The sequence below is a fragment of the Zalophus californianus genome, chromosome 5, assembly GCF_009762305.2.
Source record: "Zalophus californianus isolate mZalCal1 chromosome 5, mZalCal1.pri.v2, whole genome shotgun sequence".
NCBI lineage: Eukaryota > Metazoa > Chordata > Mammalia > Carnivora > Otariidae > Zalophus > Zalophus californianus.
In genome coordinates, this window is record NC_045599.1 from 22,504,799 (window position 1) to 22,522,892 (window position 18,094).

The window sequence follows — 18,094 nt, forward strand, 5'->3', positions numbered from 1 at the left end:
CCACTGCTAGCCTGGCACCTGGGCAGTATGTCCTTCCCAAATGGGTTATAAAAGCACAAATGCTGCAGATTTCCATTTTAGATTTTAACTCTCCATATATATGCTCCAAATTTCTAAGCTACTCAATGCTCCACCTCCCATGCATCATAAAAAGTAGATTCCTTAGTGCAAACAACTTTTACTATCAATTCATCTGATTACGAGCAGTTGTCTATTTTACAGGGAGAGAGAGAAAGACACCAACCCCATTGGATGTCACTTTTGCTTAGCACACACAGGAAAGCATGACAAGTTGAGACAAGCTTTGATTCTCCAAAAAGAAAAATTATGAGAGGCATTGTGCTAAGTATCTGAAAATCAGATTATGAGAACCTGGTTGGGCTGTGGGAGTTACAGAGAAGAGGTGAAGACAATTTAGTTTTAGGCACCAAGATATCACAAGGAGATAATCAAAAAGAAGTTTCCATTATTGGCCCTCTGTTAAAAAAAATCCTTAATTTTGTTCCTAAGGGCAAAAGCGTGCAGAACTGAGAGGAGGAAGCCTGGGGACTAAGAGCAGGTTAGCTCAGGAAGATGAGCTTTAGCAATCTTTGCCAGTTTGTTAGCACTGCTCAGAATTAATCTTGTTCTCAAGGAGGTATTTATGTTGTTACAGGCTCCATCCCTTTTATGGATATGTCTTAAAAATAAAGATTGAATACCGAAAACTGCAGTCAAGATAATACTGTGCTCAAGAGTTGGTAATGTTTAGTACCTGCTTTGGGGGGAGATGTAAATAAATTGTAATATTTGCAAAACAAAAATACACAAAAAAGATATGGAGATGTTTGCAGTGTCTTTACTTCTCCTGTATGATTTCTTAATCTGTGTAATGAGTCCAAAACCACATGGAAGAGAACTCAGGAATAATCGAGAGGATTGAGTTAGCCCTGTGAGCCAGGGTAAGACCACTGATCACTCAGCAGATGCTTCTCAACCAATCTGGGGGGCGGGCTGGCTAACACACAGGCCTGGGAAGAGGTGGAGGTCACCCTAATTGCAGAGTATCAGGCTCTTTGTTTCCCCATCTGACACCAAGCAACAGCAAGGGAGAGCAAGGCTCTAATATACTACCGCCCCTGTGACCTAAGCTACTTACACAGACATCAATCATAAGAGAAATGTAAGTCACCTTTCAGAAATAAGTGGATCAAAAAAGAGGGTAAATATCTCTCTGAAAAATCACAAAGGCCCTGACTCCATCGTGCAGCTCTGTCCATGCTGAGCAAAGGAGGGGAAACACTGGGCTCTACTCTGAAGGAAATGCGTGGGACAACAGGGTCCAGAGTGTATGTGTCTGCAAGTATGCTGGCCCAATAGGAAGAATCAGAGAACGGCGGCCACCAGGGGGAAAGTGGATGAACACACTAAGGTATATCTGCATAATGGGACAGAATGGACTATTCACCTTAAAAATGAATTAGAACAATGTGCAACAATACAGATGAACTGTAGCATCATATTATTAAGTGAAAAGAGTAAGTTCCACAAAGTATTAAGCCTTTTATTGTGGTGTTTAAAAAACTGAAATCATCCATTTCCAGCTTTCGGTTCGTGGGGGACCAACGTAGGCCTCAGGCAGTTTGAACAGTTTAACTCCAAACATGGATATCAGACCAAATCATACAATTTACATCAACAATATGAATGACAAAATTAAAAAAGAAGAGTTGAAGAGATCCCTGTATGCCCTGTTTTCTCAGTTTGGCCACGTTGTAGATATTGCAGCTTTAAAGACCATGAAGATGAGGGGGCAAGCCTTTGTTATTTTTAAGGAACTGGGCTCATCCACAAATGCCTTGAGACAGTTATAAGGATTTCCATTTTATGGTAAACCAATGTGAATCCAGTATGCAAAAACAGATTCGGATGTAATATCTAAAATGCGTGGCACTTTTGCTGACAAAGAAAAGAAGAAGGAAAAGAAAAAAGTGAAAACTGTGGAACAGACTGTGACCACTGCAAACAAAAAGCCTGGTCAGGGAACACCAAATGCAGCCGATACCCAAGGAAATTCAACAGCAAATCCTCAGGTCCCTGATTACCCTCCAAACTATATTTTATTCCTCAATAATTTACCAGAAGGGACTAATGAGATGATGTTATCCATGCTGTTTAATCAGTTTCCTGGCTTCAAGGAAGTACGTTTGGTACCTGGGAGGCATGGCATTGCTTTTGTTGAATTTGAAAATGATGGACAGGCTGGAGCTGCCAGGGATGCTTTACAGGGATTGAAAATCACACTGTCACATGCCATGAAGATCACCCACGCCAAGAAATAACATATGGGAGAGTTGTCTTTAAAGCACTCGGTGTTATTTACAGTGTTTGTTTTGATAACATTTGGTCAGGCCATTTTTTAATAGTTGGGATGAGGGGGAGTGAAAGTGAAATTTTTGTGAATGATTTAAAAAAAACCTAGTCTTTGTTTAGCCTTCGTGAACTATGAAATATGAAGGACTCAATTTTGTGTAATAAACTTTTTTTTGTATTCTTTAAAAAAAAACTGAAATCACAGTAATAATAATAAATGGAATATCTACAGGTGTAATAAAAGAATCTAAAAAGAAAAGAAAATGTGGAGTCCTGGCTTCAAAGTGATGGTTATGCTGTAGGAGTGGCGGTGGGTGGGGCAGCACCATGCGTACATGTGGTTGTCTTGGGCCCACCTTTTGTTTTTAGTGGTTTTGCGGGTGCATATTATATTACTGAAGATATTTACATAAAAGCAGGCTATGAGTAAAATAATAATGAGAATATGTCATGAAACAAATACTATGATTAATGTAATTGTGTGCACCTAAGAAAGGGACAATACAGAAACTTACACACACAGAAATATGTGGGTCTGTGTGTACACGTGTATTTCTGAGAGACAGAGACAGAGAAGAATCTCTGAAATAAACAAATGTAAATACCACAGGGTAGAGACAAATTGGTTCGCTTTCTACTTTGAAAGTCCTAACCCACCTCATTGCAAAGGAGCAGACTGTGTTTTGATACCTAATTTCTCTAGGCCATGCAGCTCATTTGCAGCTGATGACCAGAATTCTACCAGATTTTTATTTAAGATGATTTAAGAACAACTCCTTTCTTCACAATATGACTACCACATACACTCTTTTAAATAATACTTGTATTTTGGCCAAAAGCAAATTATAATCAGCTTCACTGTAATTACCATCTTTGATCTACCTCTCCCATACTATTTTACTTCTATTTCTAGTCGTCATATTTCAATGAGATTTTTTTCCTGAACAGCAATTAATGAGAACCATTAAAATCAAATATATTTCATTCAATGTTCCTAAATATTTATTGATTTACTATTTTTTAGATTTTATTTATTTATTTATTTATTTATTTATTTGACACAGAGAGAGAGAGGAGAAAGAGAGAGAGGGAGCACAAGCAGGTGATGCAGCAAGCAGAGGGAGAGAGGGAAGGAGACTTCCTGCTGAGCAGGGAGCCTGATGCGGGGCTCAATCCCAGGACCCTGGGATCATGACCTGAGCTGAAGGCAGACGCTTAACCAACTGAGCCACCCAGGCGCCCCTAAAGTAATAGTTTAAGATTAAGTGTAATTCTGCTCAAACCCCAGATTTTTATTTCACACTGGATAAGGATTAGATCTGCATATATTGTCTGCATGGCGGCATGGAACATGGACATGCTGAGTGTTCCAGGGACAGAGGTTGCAATGCCCCAGGACTAGGGTGTAACAGGTTGTAATGCACTGTTCCAGTCAACCAGGAGGGAGATAGTTCTGCTATAGGAATTTGTTGAAAGCTTCACAAAGAAAGTAACTGAGCCTGTTTTTCACCTTCTTCTGTTTTTAATTTTTTGAACAAATAATACATTTACAAGGTTAAAAGTCAAAAACTTACACTAGAACACTCATTGAGAAGTGTCTCTCTTTTTTTTTTTAAGATTGTATTTATCTATTTGACAGAGAGAGAGACACAGCGAGAGAGGGAACACAAGCAGGGAGAGAGGGAGAGGGGGAAGCAGGCTTCCTGCTTAGCAGGGAGCCCGATGCGGGGCTCAATCCCAGGACCTTGGGATCATGACCCGAGCCGAAGGCAGACACCCAACAACTGAGTCACCCAGGTGCCCAGAGAAGTCTCTTTTCCATCCTTTTCTCCCCCAAAATATTTTCACCCTCAAAATATTTAATGATGCAAATTTTCTAATATCCTTCCATGCACATTCTATGCATACACAGGCAAACACATGCACACACAAATACATTCTGTGTAAATGAAAATGTTTTACAATTTGCTTTTGCCACGTAACAGTATGTCTTAATCATACTTTTAAATCAATATATAAAGTGTCCACAATGTCTTTTTAAGGATGAATAGTTTCCAACTCATAATTTAATAGGTTTACTGTCATGTATATGTTATCATATTTTCCTATTACAAAAAGACAGGAGGGATAATCTTCTACGTCCATCATTTCTTGATTGAGTACAGATAGGCTAAAAACTCTGAATTAAAATTTATGGGTTAAATGTTAAATACATTTGTAATTTTGACAGATAATTCTAAATTGCTCTCCTCAGAGGTTGCACCAATTTTATACTTTAATCAGGAATTTATGAGAGCATCTCTTTCCCAAAACCTTCACTAATGCAGTTTTACATTAGAATTTTGCTCTTATCAAAGTTTATAGGTAGAAATGATATCCCATAATGTTATTGTGTACTTTCTTCTTCTAAGTAAGGGTAAACGTGTTTTAGTGTATTTAACAGTCACTGGTATTTCCCTTGTCAATGGACAGTTCATGTCCTTGAACATTTTTATTGGATATTTTCTTTTCTTTTTTTTTTTTTAAAGATTTATTTATTTATTTATTTGAAAGCGAGAGAGAGAGAGAGAAAGAGAGAGAGAGCACATGAGACGGGGGAGGGTCAGAGGGAGAAGCAGACTCCCCGCTGAGCAGGGAGCCCGATGCGGGACTCGATCCCGGGACTCCGGGATCATGACCTGAGCCGAAGGCAGTTGCTTAACCAACTGAGCCACCCAGGCGCCCTATTGGATATTTTCTTACTCATCTATAGAACTGATGTATTAGAAAAAGTGGTCTTTGTCTTATAAGTTGCAATGTTTTTCAGTTTATTATTGTCTTTTATTCTTGCTTGTAGCAGTTTTTTTTCTTTTACTGTCATGCAATGTATATTTTATGTAGCTGAAATTATTGACCTATACCTCCATAGCTTTAGGTAGGGTAACATACTAAATAATGCTTTTTCAGATCTAAGACAATATAAAAATTCTCATGATTGTTTTTAACCCCACTGTTTTTTCTGTTCATACTTATATCTTTGGTTCATTTAAGATGAATCTTCAGTTCTAAAGTCATGGTGAATAGGTTATTTTAGCATAGTGGTATGGAGTAAATTTTCATTTTAATGAACAAAAACTAGAGCAAAAATCCATCGACTAAGTATCTAATATATCACTCATGAAAGGCAGTAAAACATATGTTAGAGAGAAAGGTTAAATTTTTCAAGAATTAGCCCCTGTAGGCTAATCTTCCTAAAGGTTCTATGGAAAACGACTACATCTGAGTGCTTAAATTGGTCAATCCTGGTAGAGGGCTGAGATTGGGGATCTGGGCTGGAGCCAGTGAATTGTAGGTCATGAATTTGCAATCTCAAGGCTTAGACCCCTGAACCCTGATGACACAAAGGGAAGGTTTCCCATTCATGAAGACTGAAGTGTAGAAACAGGCCTGGAGGTCAAGGTTCCATATTTTTTCAGCCTTGATCATATCAGAGGAAAGAGACCATGCTATTTCCGACCACCCAAACTCCAAAGCCAGTGCTAAGATCACTAAACTGGTTCTAATTCTGCCTTTGCTGGATTGCAGGGCACTATCACATAATGCAACGAAGCAAAGAGAGAACCATAATCCTGTTGCTGCTGCTGACTCCATGAGCTTCCCCCTGTAAATGCAATTTGTGGGCTGGGGTATGTGCTGCCAGGTCACCCTCCTGTGTTCACTCAACGGCTCTGGCTGAGTGAAAACTCAAGAAAATCTAGCAGGCTAGAATCCTGGTTCTGCAGTTTCTAACCCACCTAGCTTCGACAAAGTTATTTAGCTTCTCTGCCTCAGTTTCCTCATCTGTGCAGTGGGTTAATGATAGCAACCAACCTCACACCACTATGTGATGACTTAATAAGAAAACCCATTTATGGTGGTTAAAGTGTTGTCTATAATATATTAAGTGCTCCATAAATATTAGCTTTTATTAACATACTTTATTTTGATCTATACTCTGTCAGCAGTTAGACAAGAAAAATAAATAAAATACAATGTAAAAAGTGATGTGATAGAGGAATAACATTTGTTATGGGGCAGAAAGTAGGTTTGAGTTTATCAGACTGGGCTTTCTTATTTAAGGGAGAGAGAATCTATTTTTTAACTATAATGTTGTAAATTTCTTTTTAAAAAGGATTTGAAAATGATACTTCTGTGGTCTCTAAATTGATGACCTAAAAAGTTTTATGCATTTCCAATATTTACAAGATTGTAAATACTTAAATACTAAATACTTAAGTGTCAATTTTAATATGTAGTTTTCCTTTTGGACAACAGTCAATGAGTTTATTATTTATTTTGAAGTTAAAACACTTTTGGTAATATGAGTAAAAGAAAGCATTTTTCAGTTTGGGACAGAAGTTTATTTTCCATTGTTTATCAAAGCAGAGTTGGAACAGCAACCAAAGATATTGTGCCAACAAGTTTCATGAGTTTCGCGAGCATAAATAAATATATTTGTTGCCACAAATCTCCAACAACTAAATGCTGTGGTAATGGAACAAAGCTGAAGACTCCTCAGAAAATTGCAAACAACTATTTGACATATAAAGAGCCATTGAAGGGAAGCTTCCCAATACAATGATGTTATTTTCCTGCCTTCCATTTAAGCCAGGAAAGAATAACTACAGCGAAGAATGTTAAAGAAGGTATAGTCTGAAAGAGGGAGGTCATGCAAGGACATCTGGCACCTACTTGCGCTTTCTACAAGTGGACTGAAATTCAAAATAACATTTTATCATAAAAATAAAAAATTCTGGACAGCATTCTAATATACAGCTTCATATTATATTGATGTGTGCTACTTTCCTTCCTCATTTAAATTAAATGGATATTTGGATGAATGAATCTCTGAATATAGTAACTGAAGAAAACTTCTCTTTGGATGTGAAGAAATAGTTTACTCCACCAACAAATCATTTTCCCCACCGTACAACAGAATGAGGAAAAGATTTTGGAGCCAAACTGGCCCAGGAGAAACAAGACTTGACTTCAGTAGGCCTGAGAGGCTTAACTGAATCTGAGACCCTAAATGAGTGAAGGGGGAAAACAACGGATTCTCCTTTAGACAGAGACAGACAGACAGACAGACACACACACACACACACACACACACACACACACAGAGAAATGAGCATTCCTTTATGTTCTGGGCTCAGATTCTCAGATAGGAGAATCCACTCAACCAATTATATAAAATAAAAACAAGTCTCAATATAGATACTTGTTCATGTGTTTCAGACATTAACTCAAGAGATGAATGCCGCCCCACCATTTTTTCTCATTTTATTATAAACTATATATGTCCAAACTTAAATTTTCAGAACAAGCCTTTCAGGATACGATTTTAGCTATGAAGATATTCCAGTGAACAAGCAGAAGACAGTTATTTCTTTTAAATAGAGAAGGAAGGTCCCTGACTCCGTAAGTATTACTTGCAGATGAGCAAAGAGGAGTAATGACACAAAGATCTAAAAATGCCAAACTGCACTTACTACTTACGCTCTTTGTCTTTGAATGGTAACCAGAGCAAAATAAGATTATTAAGGAAATGAAAAAAAAAAATCAGGTGAAGGAAAAATTCCCGTAATATGGGACACTGCCCTCTTTCCAAATACAATTTTAACTCTGGCCCTACACTTAACCTTTCTTTTTGAACATTCAACCCAAGTCAAGGAAATTAAATTATTATCCACCATACTCCCAATTACTCAACATATATTTTTCGGAGCTTGCGATAGATAGAGCAGGAGCAGTTCCAGGCTTGAGGCTATGGCAATAAACAAGACAGAGTTTTTGCCCTCAAGGATCTTACCCAAGTGTTGGGAGTGAGATGGTCAACCAACAGATACCCACCAAAAAAAGAGTAACACAATTTTTTAAAGTTAATGACCTCACTTTGCTGCTAATGCTGCCACCATTTCCCCAAATGACTTAGATTCAAAACACTGGTTAGCTTTCTTATTTCTGAACAGACCCAGAAACTTAGGCTGAAAAAGATTTTAGAAAATTTCATTGCCGTATGAACAGAAATCTATTATGTGCCATAAGAGAAACAGAAAGGGCATCATTTTCATGTAAATCTTCCACTACTACTATATTTTATGTTCACATTGTAATCTACATAGAATACTAAAATATCTTACCTTTGACAGTTGGTCAAAATTGCTATGGTAACATTTTTATTTAGGGCAAATACTAACTTTAAATTTATGTCAACATTTTTACACTGACACTGTATAAACCATACATAAATGGACTATAATTCAAAGCTGTCACTGAGTGCAGCAATAGTTTACAGTCTTTCCAGATACATCATGCTACCAATTACAATAAATAGTTTTATGTAAGGAAATACCACTTGATCTTTTACATAAAAGAATACTATTACTTAAGGAAAATTGGTAATAGTTACTTTTAAGACATATCCAAATAAATATGACTTACACACAAAGTAAAGCCTTCATAAAAGCTTTAGTTTTCAAATTCTAATCACCACTTCTTCCAATTCTGCTATTCCCCACCAATCCCAAATATTAAATCACATAATTCTTTCTGGGCAATGGCTTAAGTGGATTTGGCTGCCTGGGCAGGAAGTAAGAAAGGAGAGGACTGGATTCAGGCTCTGGGTGGTGCCTATATTACATCGACAGCCCCCTTTACTAAAAACACAGACAAGTGTGAATAAAGAGTTGCACTGTCTCTCTTCAAACTCTGCCTTGGCTCTATATGTTGTTTTGATGAAATGTGATGTGGAAAGTGCTCATTCTATTTACAACTAAGAAGACATACACTGTCTGATGATTAATGGAAATGTCACAACCACTTTCATCAGTCAGTGGCTGTGCCTTCTCACCTACTATCAAACACTGTCTTTGTTCCTAAGTCTACCACCCTTGGATCTAGTCTGGATAGTATTTCAGAAGTAAAAAGTGAAGCACAATGACAAAAGGTTGAGCCATATAGAATTAACCTCCAAAAAAGCCAGGAAGGAAAATACAAGAAGTAGCAAGGATACAGCAGCATAACCCAGACCTTCTGCAAGTCCCCAACTCACTGGTCCAATTCCTGGGCTCACTTAATTTTCCCATCTTCCAAGTATTTTTCTTAACCTTTCCAATGTAAGCAGACTTTGGTTATCAATATTATATTTAAATGGCATAAACTGTAACAGACATTCTTCCTAGGAGTTTCAAAGAGAATTTATTGGGTCTTTAATATAATTAGCCACGCTTTATTACCTTTTCTTTTGTGGAAGCATGAAATTAAGTTGAAAAAATGTAAATTGTATGTAATTATGAAGATTAATTTACAGTAGACTAGAAAGGCAGTAAGCCAAATAGAAAATATAGAATGATACGTGTTCCCTGGGTTCATGGAATTATGATTTCTGGTGTTGGAACCACAGCATGTACTTACCTCTACCTCCCGTCCAATAAAATAGTTCATATTCCTGTTTGTCTTCTATAATTAAACTTTAGATTTTACCTTTTCCCAAACTGTTTTTTCTACAGAGAGGAACTAAACTTTATAACCAAGCAACAAAAAATAACCCCCAAATACTGCCTTTTAGAAAGGAAAGAACAGAAGACTTAATTATGTACACTAAAAGATGATTTTAGTTACTGAAGGTAAACAGGTCTAAATAAACTTGTGACGGTTTCTTCACAGGGAGCAATTATAATATGTATTTGCTACTTTTAGTTTACTCAACTCAGAAATTGCTCCCAGATAAAATCATAACAGGCACATGAAATCAATTTCAGATTTACTGAATTTCCCATGTAAGTTCAGATTCACATTTTTCCACCTCAGGTAAGCCAGACTGCCAAAAACAAATTTCTGAAATAATTTTTTTCTAAACTTTGAGTAGGTATGAATGCTTATGTCACAAAAAAATGAAAATAGATATAGTATTTGCCTTAAAAAAATTACCTGAATGGGAATAAATTGATTTAAGTAATCATTCTAAAAGATAAACATTATACTTCAATACTACTAGAAGTATCAACATTATTCTAAGTATCCATGTTAGGAAAGCTAGACACTTTTAGAAACTTCTTGAATTCTGTAATAATGATAAAGCTTTCAATCACACATAAATATAACAATTGATTTTATTCTATATGAGGAATACTTTTGGAGTTCATATTTCAAAATTAGATTCAGTTCACATTCAATATTATAATCACATTCCAGAAAATTATTTTTTGATATTTATTTGAGTAAGCTATTCTTTCACAGAATACCTGTTGCAGTAATTTCCAAATTCTCTCTGAGAAGATTATACTGGTTTTTTCATTTGGCAGGCAGCTGAGAAACAATATTCAATATAAAATTCCAAATACTTATTTAATGACGTAGGACAGAGTGCCAACTTCTAATGCATCACTTTATGCCAGACACTGTACATCACTCAGAATTTTAATCTTTTGATATAACTGTGTAAGTGAACTGGAAAACCAATTTATTAAGGAAAAATATAAAGGGCTGATTACTCCCATTCCCATTACAACACAGAAACTGAGTAACAAACCCCTTGTAAAATGTTCACTGGCTCTTTCCAAATCAAACCCATTAAACACACAAAGCGATACAAAACCACTCTAACGTCTATGCCTTCATTCTCACATTAAAATAAAGAATTGTAACTACGACTGAATTCTTCAAAATTCTAAATGAAGTTATGACTTTCTGGGATTCAGAGTCATCAGTAGACATACCCCTCCAAACACAGACACTTACCTTCACATTTCTGAGTAGTTTCACTCTGCTTGTGGCCAGCAGGGCATTTGCACTCAAAAGAGCCCACGGTATTGATGCAGTTTCCTCCCTGACATATCCCAGGAATTGCCTGGCATTCATCAACATCTGCAAGAAGAAAGCACTGTGAACAAAGATACCACTACCTTCCAGAATATCTACACCTATTTCTTTAATGTAATGTACGGAGAAAGATCAGTTCTCAAGAGCATGGTGTAAGGGGAATTGGGACCACTTTGTAGGCATATATTTTAACTCATATTAATCATGTATGGTATAGATCTCATTTGCGTTGTTATTTTCTCTTGGAATTTTATTTTTTATTAAGAAAATCCATCCCTGTTGTGCAGAAAACCAATCTCTTGCTTTGATTTGCTGCAGAACACTTCTGGATGCGTTCACTTTCCTGGTGATGGGTGCTCAGGCTACGTCCATCTTCTTCTTACCAGCTCAGGGCATGATAAAAATCAAAGTCTCTACCACGTCTCTTTATGGAGTTGTATAACTATGGACTGTGTAAACTCAGAGACTCTTAATCCCTTTGCTGTAGACCCAGAGCAGAATTACTATATCACAGAGTGTATATATATATATATATATATATATATATATATATACACCCAGTATGAATAAACAGTGCCCAAGAGTCAAAATGCCTTCATACCACTGGCAATCCTACACCTACAAGTAGTTCACAAACCTCTATTGTCCATGAGGATTCTTGTGGGGTCTTTTTTCCCCTCCTGGCTAACACATGACATAAATATCCAAAATCCTAATTTTCTTTGGTCTAATAATTGTAAAGGGATATTAATTCTAGTTTTCACTTCTCTAATTTCTTCATCTGAAGGTTGTCTGTATCCCTTAAACAGTGTTACATTGAATTTGTCATTTTTTTTTCAAGTTTTTATTTAAATTCTAGTTAGTTCACATACAGCTTAGTTTCAGGTGTAGAATTAAACAATCCAACACTTATATACATCACCTGATGCTCATCAGAAGGGCCCTCCTTAATCCCCATCCCCCATTTCACCCATCTCTCCACCCACCTCCTCTCTGGTAACCATCAGTTTGTTCTCTAGAGTTAAGAGTCTGTTTCTTGCTCTGTTTTTGTTCATTTGTTTTGCTTCTTAAGTTCCACATATGAGTGATATGGAATTTGTCTTTCCCTGAATGACTTATTTTGCTTAGCATAATATTCTCTAGCTCCATCTACTTCGTTGCAAATGACACTATTTTGTTCTTTCTGATGGCTGAGTAATATTCCATTGTATATATATATACCACTTCTTCTTTATCCATTCATCAGTCAGTGGACATCTGGGCTCTTTCCATAATTTAGCTAGTGTTGATAATGCTGCTATAAACATTGGGGTATATGTACCCTTCGAATTAGTAGTGTCAAACTCTTTTTCTAAATTTAAAACTTTAAAAATGGCAATTATCTTCTTCATTCTTTAAGCTATTGGTTTAATCCATTTAGGAACCAAAATCTTAATATTGATGAATGAAATCCAAGAAACTGTAATAAAGATCTTCAGACAAATAAAAGTTAAGAGTCTACAAGAAATGTTAAAAGAAGTTCTTTAGCAGGAGGGGTGCTTGGGTAGCTTAGCTGCCTAAGCATCCAACTACTGATCTCATCTCAGTCTTGATCTCAGGTTTGTGAGTTCAAGGCCTATGTTGGGCTCCAAGCTGAGTGTGGAGCCTACTTAAAAAAAAAAGTTCTTGAGGAAAAATAAAAATGAGATAAAAATTATGGTCTACACAAAAACCAAAAGCACTGAAAATTTAGTAAGCATGTTGATAAATTTAAAAGACCTATTTGTTATTTTTAAATAAACTTAAAGATAACTGGTTGTTGAAAACAGCAACAGCAAAATAATAGTAATGTATTTTGAAGATTACAAAATGCAAAGTAAATAGTATAATCAGAACAGCTAAAGGATTAAAGGGGGAAAGTGAAGAATACTATTGTAAAATTATGACATCATAAGTCAAGTGGCATAATATTATTTGAATACAGACAACAGTAAGTTAAATACGTAAAGACAAACACTAAATTTTGTAATTTTAAATAAAACTAACATCTTATAATGTTAAAGAGATGGAGCTAATGATCCAATTATGGATATAAAATGAAATACTAAAATATACTCACTCTAATAGAGGTAGGCAAAGGGGAATAAAAAATGGATGGGGCAAAAAGACAAGAAATAGTAAGATACAGATTTAAAATCAATAATATTGATAATCATAGGAAGTATAAATGGTATTAGTAATTCAATTAAAAAGGCTGAAATTGCCATAATTGATTTTTTTAAAAGATGTAATTTATTTTGCTTACAACAAACCCACTTTGACAGAGAGAGCTTAAAAAGGAAAAGAATGAAAAGATGTATCATGTGCTCAATCAAAAGAAAGCTGGAGTGGCTAAGTTACTGTACAAAGTAGTCATCAGAACAAGAACCATTACCACAGATATAGATGGATATTTCATAATAAAAAAGGGGTCAATTCATTAAGAAGACAGAATAATGTACAAGGTGTATATGCTGATTAAAATGTTAAGCACTCAGAACAGAAAGTGACAGACCTGAAAAAAGAAAGAGACAAATCTACAGTTCTAGTTGGACATTTCCATATTCCTTAGTAACTAACAGAACAAGTAGACCGAAAATCAGCAAGGATACATAAGACTTGAACTATATTTTCAACCAACTTGTCCTAGTTGACGTTTATAGAACACCCCACCCAACTTTAGCAGGATATACGCTATTTTCAAGAGCACGTGGGATATTTTACCAAGACAGACTATATTCTGAGGCCATGTAAAAAGGCTCATTAAACATAAAAAAAATTAAAATCATACATAGTATGTTTTCTAAACACAACAGATTTAAACTAGAAATGAATAATAAAAAACATCTGGAATATCCTCAAACATTTGGAATTTAAACAATATACTCTGAAATAATCCATGGTTCAAAGAAGAAATCACATGAAAAATGAGAAGACACCATATTACAATTGGTAGGACCCAGCTAGAGTGGTGCTTAGAGATAAATATGTAGAGTTAAGATGCTTACTTTACAAAAAGAGCAAAGTCTAAAATTGGTTACCTAAGTTTTTACATAAAGAAATTTTAAGAAGACGAGCATATTAAACCAAAAGTAGACAGAAGCAAGAAAATAACAATAAAATAGAAAAATTGTCAAACAACAGAGATTATCAATCACTACAAAACCTGGCTCTCTGGAAATACAAGTAAAACTGATTAGATCTGATCAAATTCTACAGAGATTAGAAGGATCAAAGGAAATAGTATGAACAACTTTATGGCACTAAATTCAACAATTTAGATAAAGTGTACAAATTCCTAGAAAGATAGAACTACCAAGGCTCACTCAAGAACAGATCATCTAAAGAGACCTACATCTATTGAAGTTAATATAATTCATACTTGAAAATTCTTTTTTTTTTTTAAGATTTTACTTATTTATTTGACAGAGAAAGACACAGTGAGAAAGGGAACATAAGCAGGGGGAGTGGGAGAGGGAGAAGCAGGCTTCCCGCTGAGCAGGGAGCCCGATGTGGGGCTGGATCCCAGGACCCTGGGATCATGACCTGAGCCGAAGGCAGACACTTAACAACTGAGACACCCAGGCGCCCCATACTTGAAAATTCTTGCACAAAGAAAACTTTAGGCCTAGGTGGCTTTCCTGCTGAATCCTTTCAAATACTTAAGAAACAAGCAGGTGAGCTGTACAAAAAAAAATTTTTTTTGAAGATTTTATTTATTTATTTGACAGAGAGAGAGAGCACAAGCAGGAGGAGTGGCAGGCAGAGGGAGAGGGAGAAACAGACTCCCTGCTGAGCATGGAGCCTGGCCCAACATAGGGCTCAATCCCAGGACCCTGAGATCATGACCTGAGCCGAAGGCAGACGCTTTACCGCCTGAGCCACCCAGGCTCCCCTGTACAAAAATTCTTGTGGAAAAAGACAACAGGGGACACTAGCCTACCCATTTTATTTGGCTAGCATTACCCTTACCCCAAAGCTAGGAAAATACATTACAAGAAAAAAAACACGATAATATATTTTTTGAATAGGCACACAAAAATTCTTAGCAAGGCAACTTTAGCAATACATAAAAAAATTAATACATCATGACCAAGTGAGGTTTATCCGAGGAATTTAAGGTTGCTTCAACATTCAAACATCAATCAGTATAATGAATTATATTAACATGTTGACTAAGAAAAACACATGATCATATTATAATGTGAAAAAAGCAAGTGACAAAATTCAACACTCAGTCATCATTTCAAAAACCTCAATAAACCAGGAATATAAGGGAGCTTCCCCAACTTGATAAAGAGCCTGTACAAAAAAAAAAAAAAAAAAAAAAAAAAAATATATATATATATATATATATATATAGTTAGGGACTCTTGAGTGGCTATGTAACAAGAATAAGATCACACTCTATGTGTTGTTCTGCATCTTGCTTTTTTTTTCATTAAAATTATTTTGTGGATATATCTCTAAGTCAGTATACATTGACTTGCCCTATTATTTTTTGATAAGTCCACAAGTTTGCTGTATCTTAGAATATGTAAATTAGAGAATTTAAGCCTACAAAAAGCTTAGCATCTTTATTATTTCTTCCTCACTTTATCTGTCTACAAGAAATTAAAATAGCCCAAAATATTTTATACTGAAATTAAAGTAGATTTCATTGTCTTATTTAAGGACATCTGATCCAAACAAAACTAGAATGAAATATATAACAAGAAATTTATATACTGAACTGTTTAATTCAGAACATTTCAAACCACATTATTTTTTAAAATGTACTACATTTCGGGCGCCTGGGTGGCTCAGTTGGTTAAGCGACTGCCTTCGGCTCAGGTCATGATCCTGGAGTACCGGGATCGAGTCCCGCATCAGGCTTCCCACTCAGTGGGGAGTCTGCCTCTCCCTCTGACCCTCTTCCCTCTCGTGCTTTCTATCTCTCATTCTCTCTCTCTCTCTCAAATAAATAAATAAAAATCTTTAAAAAAAAAAATAAAAAAAAATAAATAAAATGTACTACATTTCCACCCACATTACAGTGTGGTATAAAACATCCCTAGAAACCTCTTTTCCTGGAAGATAAATCAGAGAAAGAATATCATGATATAAGCTGAAAAATGGGGCCAAACCTATAAATCCCTTAATACCATTCATAAAATCTTTGACTCCATATTTAGTAGATTCAGTAATTTTTCAAAGGAAAAAGCACATCGACTTTATGGGGCTTATTTTGTAATTGCCTAAAAAGTATTTTCCTAGAAGGAAAAATAAAACCTTTATTTTTGAAGTATCCTAGACTACGCAGCCATACAGTATTAATTTCTTTTAGGTAGATCAAGTTAATTATTAAAGTGAAAAGGAAAAATTTTACAAATATCCTGTAGAAATAACCAATTTGAACCTAGAAACATACACAAGTGCTCTCTAAAAAAAAGCAAGCCTCAGACCTTCAAACTACACAAGACTTTCTACATTGTCAAAGTGCTAGCATAAGCAACTAACGTCTGAATAGTTTTCCACTGTCTTGATTATATAGATGTTTTGCTGTTCACTCCTTCAGTTCAAGCACAAACTATTTCTTATTAAGTGTATAAATCTTGGGTTTATTTGGGTAATTTTTCCTTGAAGCATGTTCATTTGCCTCTTTCAAATGTTCTTCTACCTCTCTTTTTCAGTTGTTACATGTAGACCTTTTTCCTTTATTACTCATCTTTAAATGGGGCCATTTCCTAATGAAGCAAAAGAAGTTCAGCAACTTTAAATCACATGTAAGGATTTTATAGAATAAAGCTAAATCTTTTTTTCTCAAATTTTTATTTAAATTCCAATTTGTTAACATACAGTGTAATTAGCTTCAGGTTTAGAATTCAGATCTTTTGAAACTTAAACCTTATACAATCCCTTCAGTGTATGTCTATTAACTAAGGCTATAAATAATGTGAGAAGGTAATGGTAATTCTAAACTCATTTATTCTCCAACTTCTTTAAATAAACTTGCCCTAAACGATTAAACTGATTATGTAAGTTAGCATATTATTTTTAGTTCACATTAAAATGTGGAAAAATATGTGCAGTGGCACAGGCATATAAAGGTGGTTCATTTAATTTATATCTGTGGGACCTATTCCTATTACTATACATTTAATAGCACTTTTTTTTAACTTTGCCCATCACCAAATTAGATCCATTTTTAAAATTTCTCATTCCTATACTCCGTAGATAATCACACATTACTTGTATTTCTACAAAAATGAATGTCAGCCATTATAAACAGCAACTGAAGGACAGGTCTATCTCTACCTGGAATCTGAGAAGTATGGGCTTTTTGGCAACCATTCAACATGGTTTCATTCAGCCAGAATACCTATTCATGTATTCACAAAATTCAAATGCTAAATAAGTGATCAACTCAACAAGCATTAGTAAGTTACTACCTGTAGGACTCTGCACTTGGAATGAAAAGAACAGAGCATGCTTCTCTGTCTCAATCTTCCTCACCTCATAGGAGATAAATTCACTGTCTCCCTCTTACTTGCCTGACTTCATTCCATCAGTAACAAGTGCTCCCCCCCTAAATATGCCTCAAATCTCCCCTCTGCCCCATTCTGGTCTCAACCTCCAACATATATCACCTGTACTACTATAGCAACCTTCTAAATGGTTTCTTTGCTTTCACTCTGGTCCCCCTATTATTGACATTCTACAGAGCAACTAAAATAACTTCATTTAAAAATATGTCAAATCAAGCAGAGGTCATTACCTCAGAAGTCTGCAAACACTGCCACACTGTTTTTGGGTCTTTAGGATTTGCTCTAGAGAAGTCTCAGACTCAAGGGTGCTTCCTTTAAAAAAAATACTTGCTTATTCTGTTTTATTTTGTCGATGG

General features: G+C 35.6%; 1 protein-coding gene and 1 pseudogene across 1 annotated transcript in view; one reads left to right on the plus strand and one right to left on the minus strand.

Moving 5' to 3' along the window:
- The window catches only part of FBN2 (fibrillin 2), a 262,634-nt gene that overhangs the window by 171,140 nt on the left and 73,400 nt on the right, over nucleotides 1–18,094 (minus strand). Inside the window, exon 7 of the mRNA XM_027606724.2 lies at nucleotides 11,113–11,238. Coding sequence (XP_027462525.2) covers nucleotides 11,113–11,238 — 126 coding nt within the window. The remainder of the gene's footprint in view (nucleotides 1–11,112; nucleotides 11,239–18,094) is intronic.
- Nucleotides 1,602–2,321, plus strand: LOC113929662 (annotated as a pseudogene).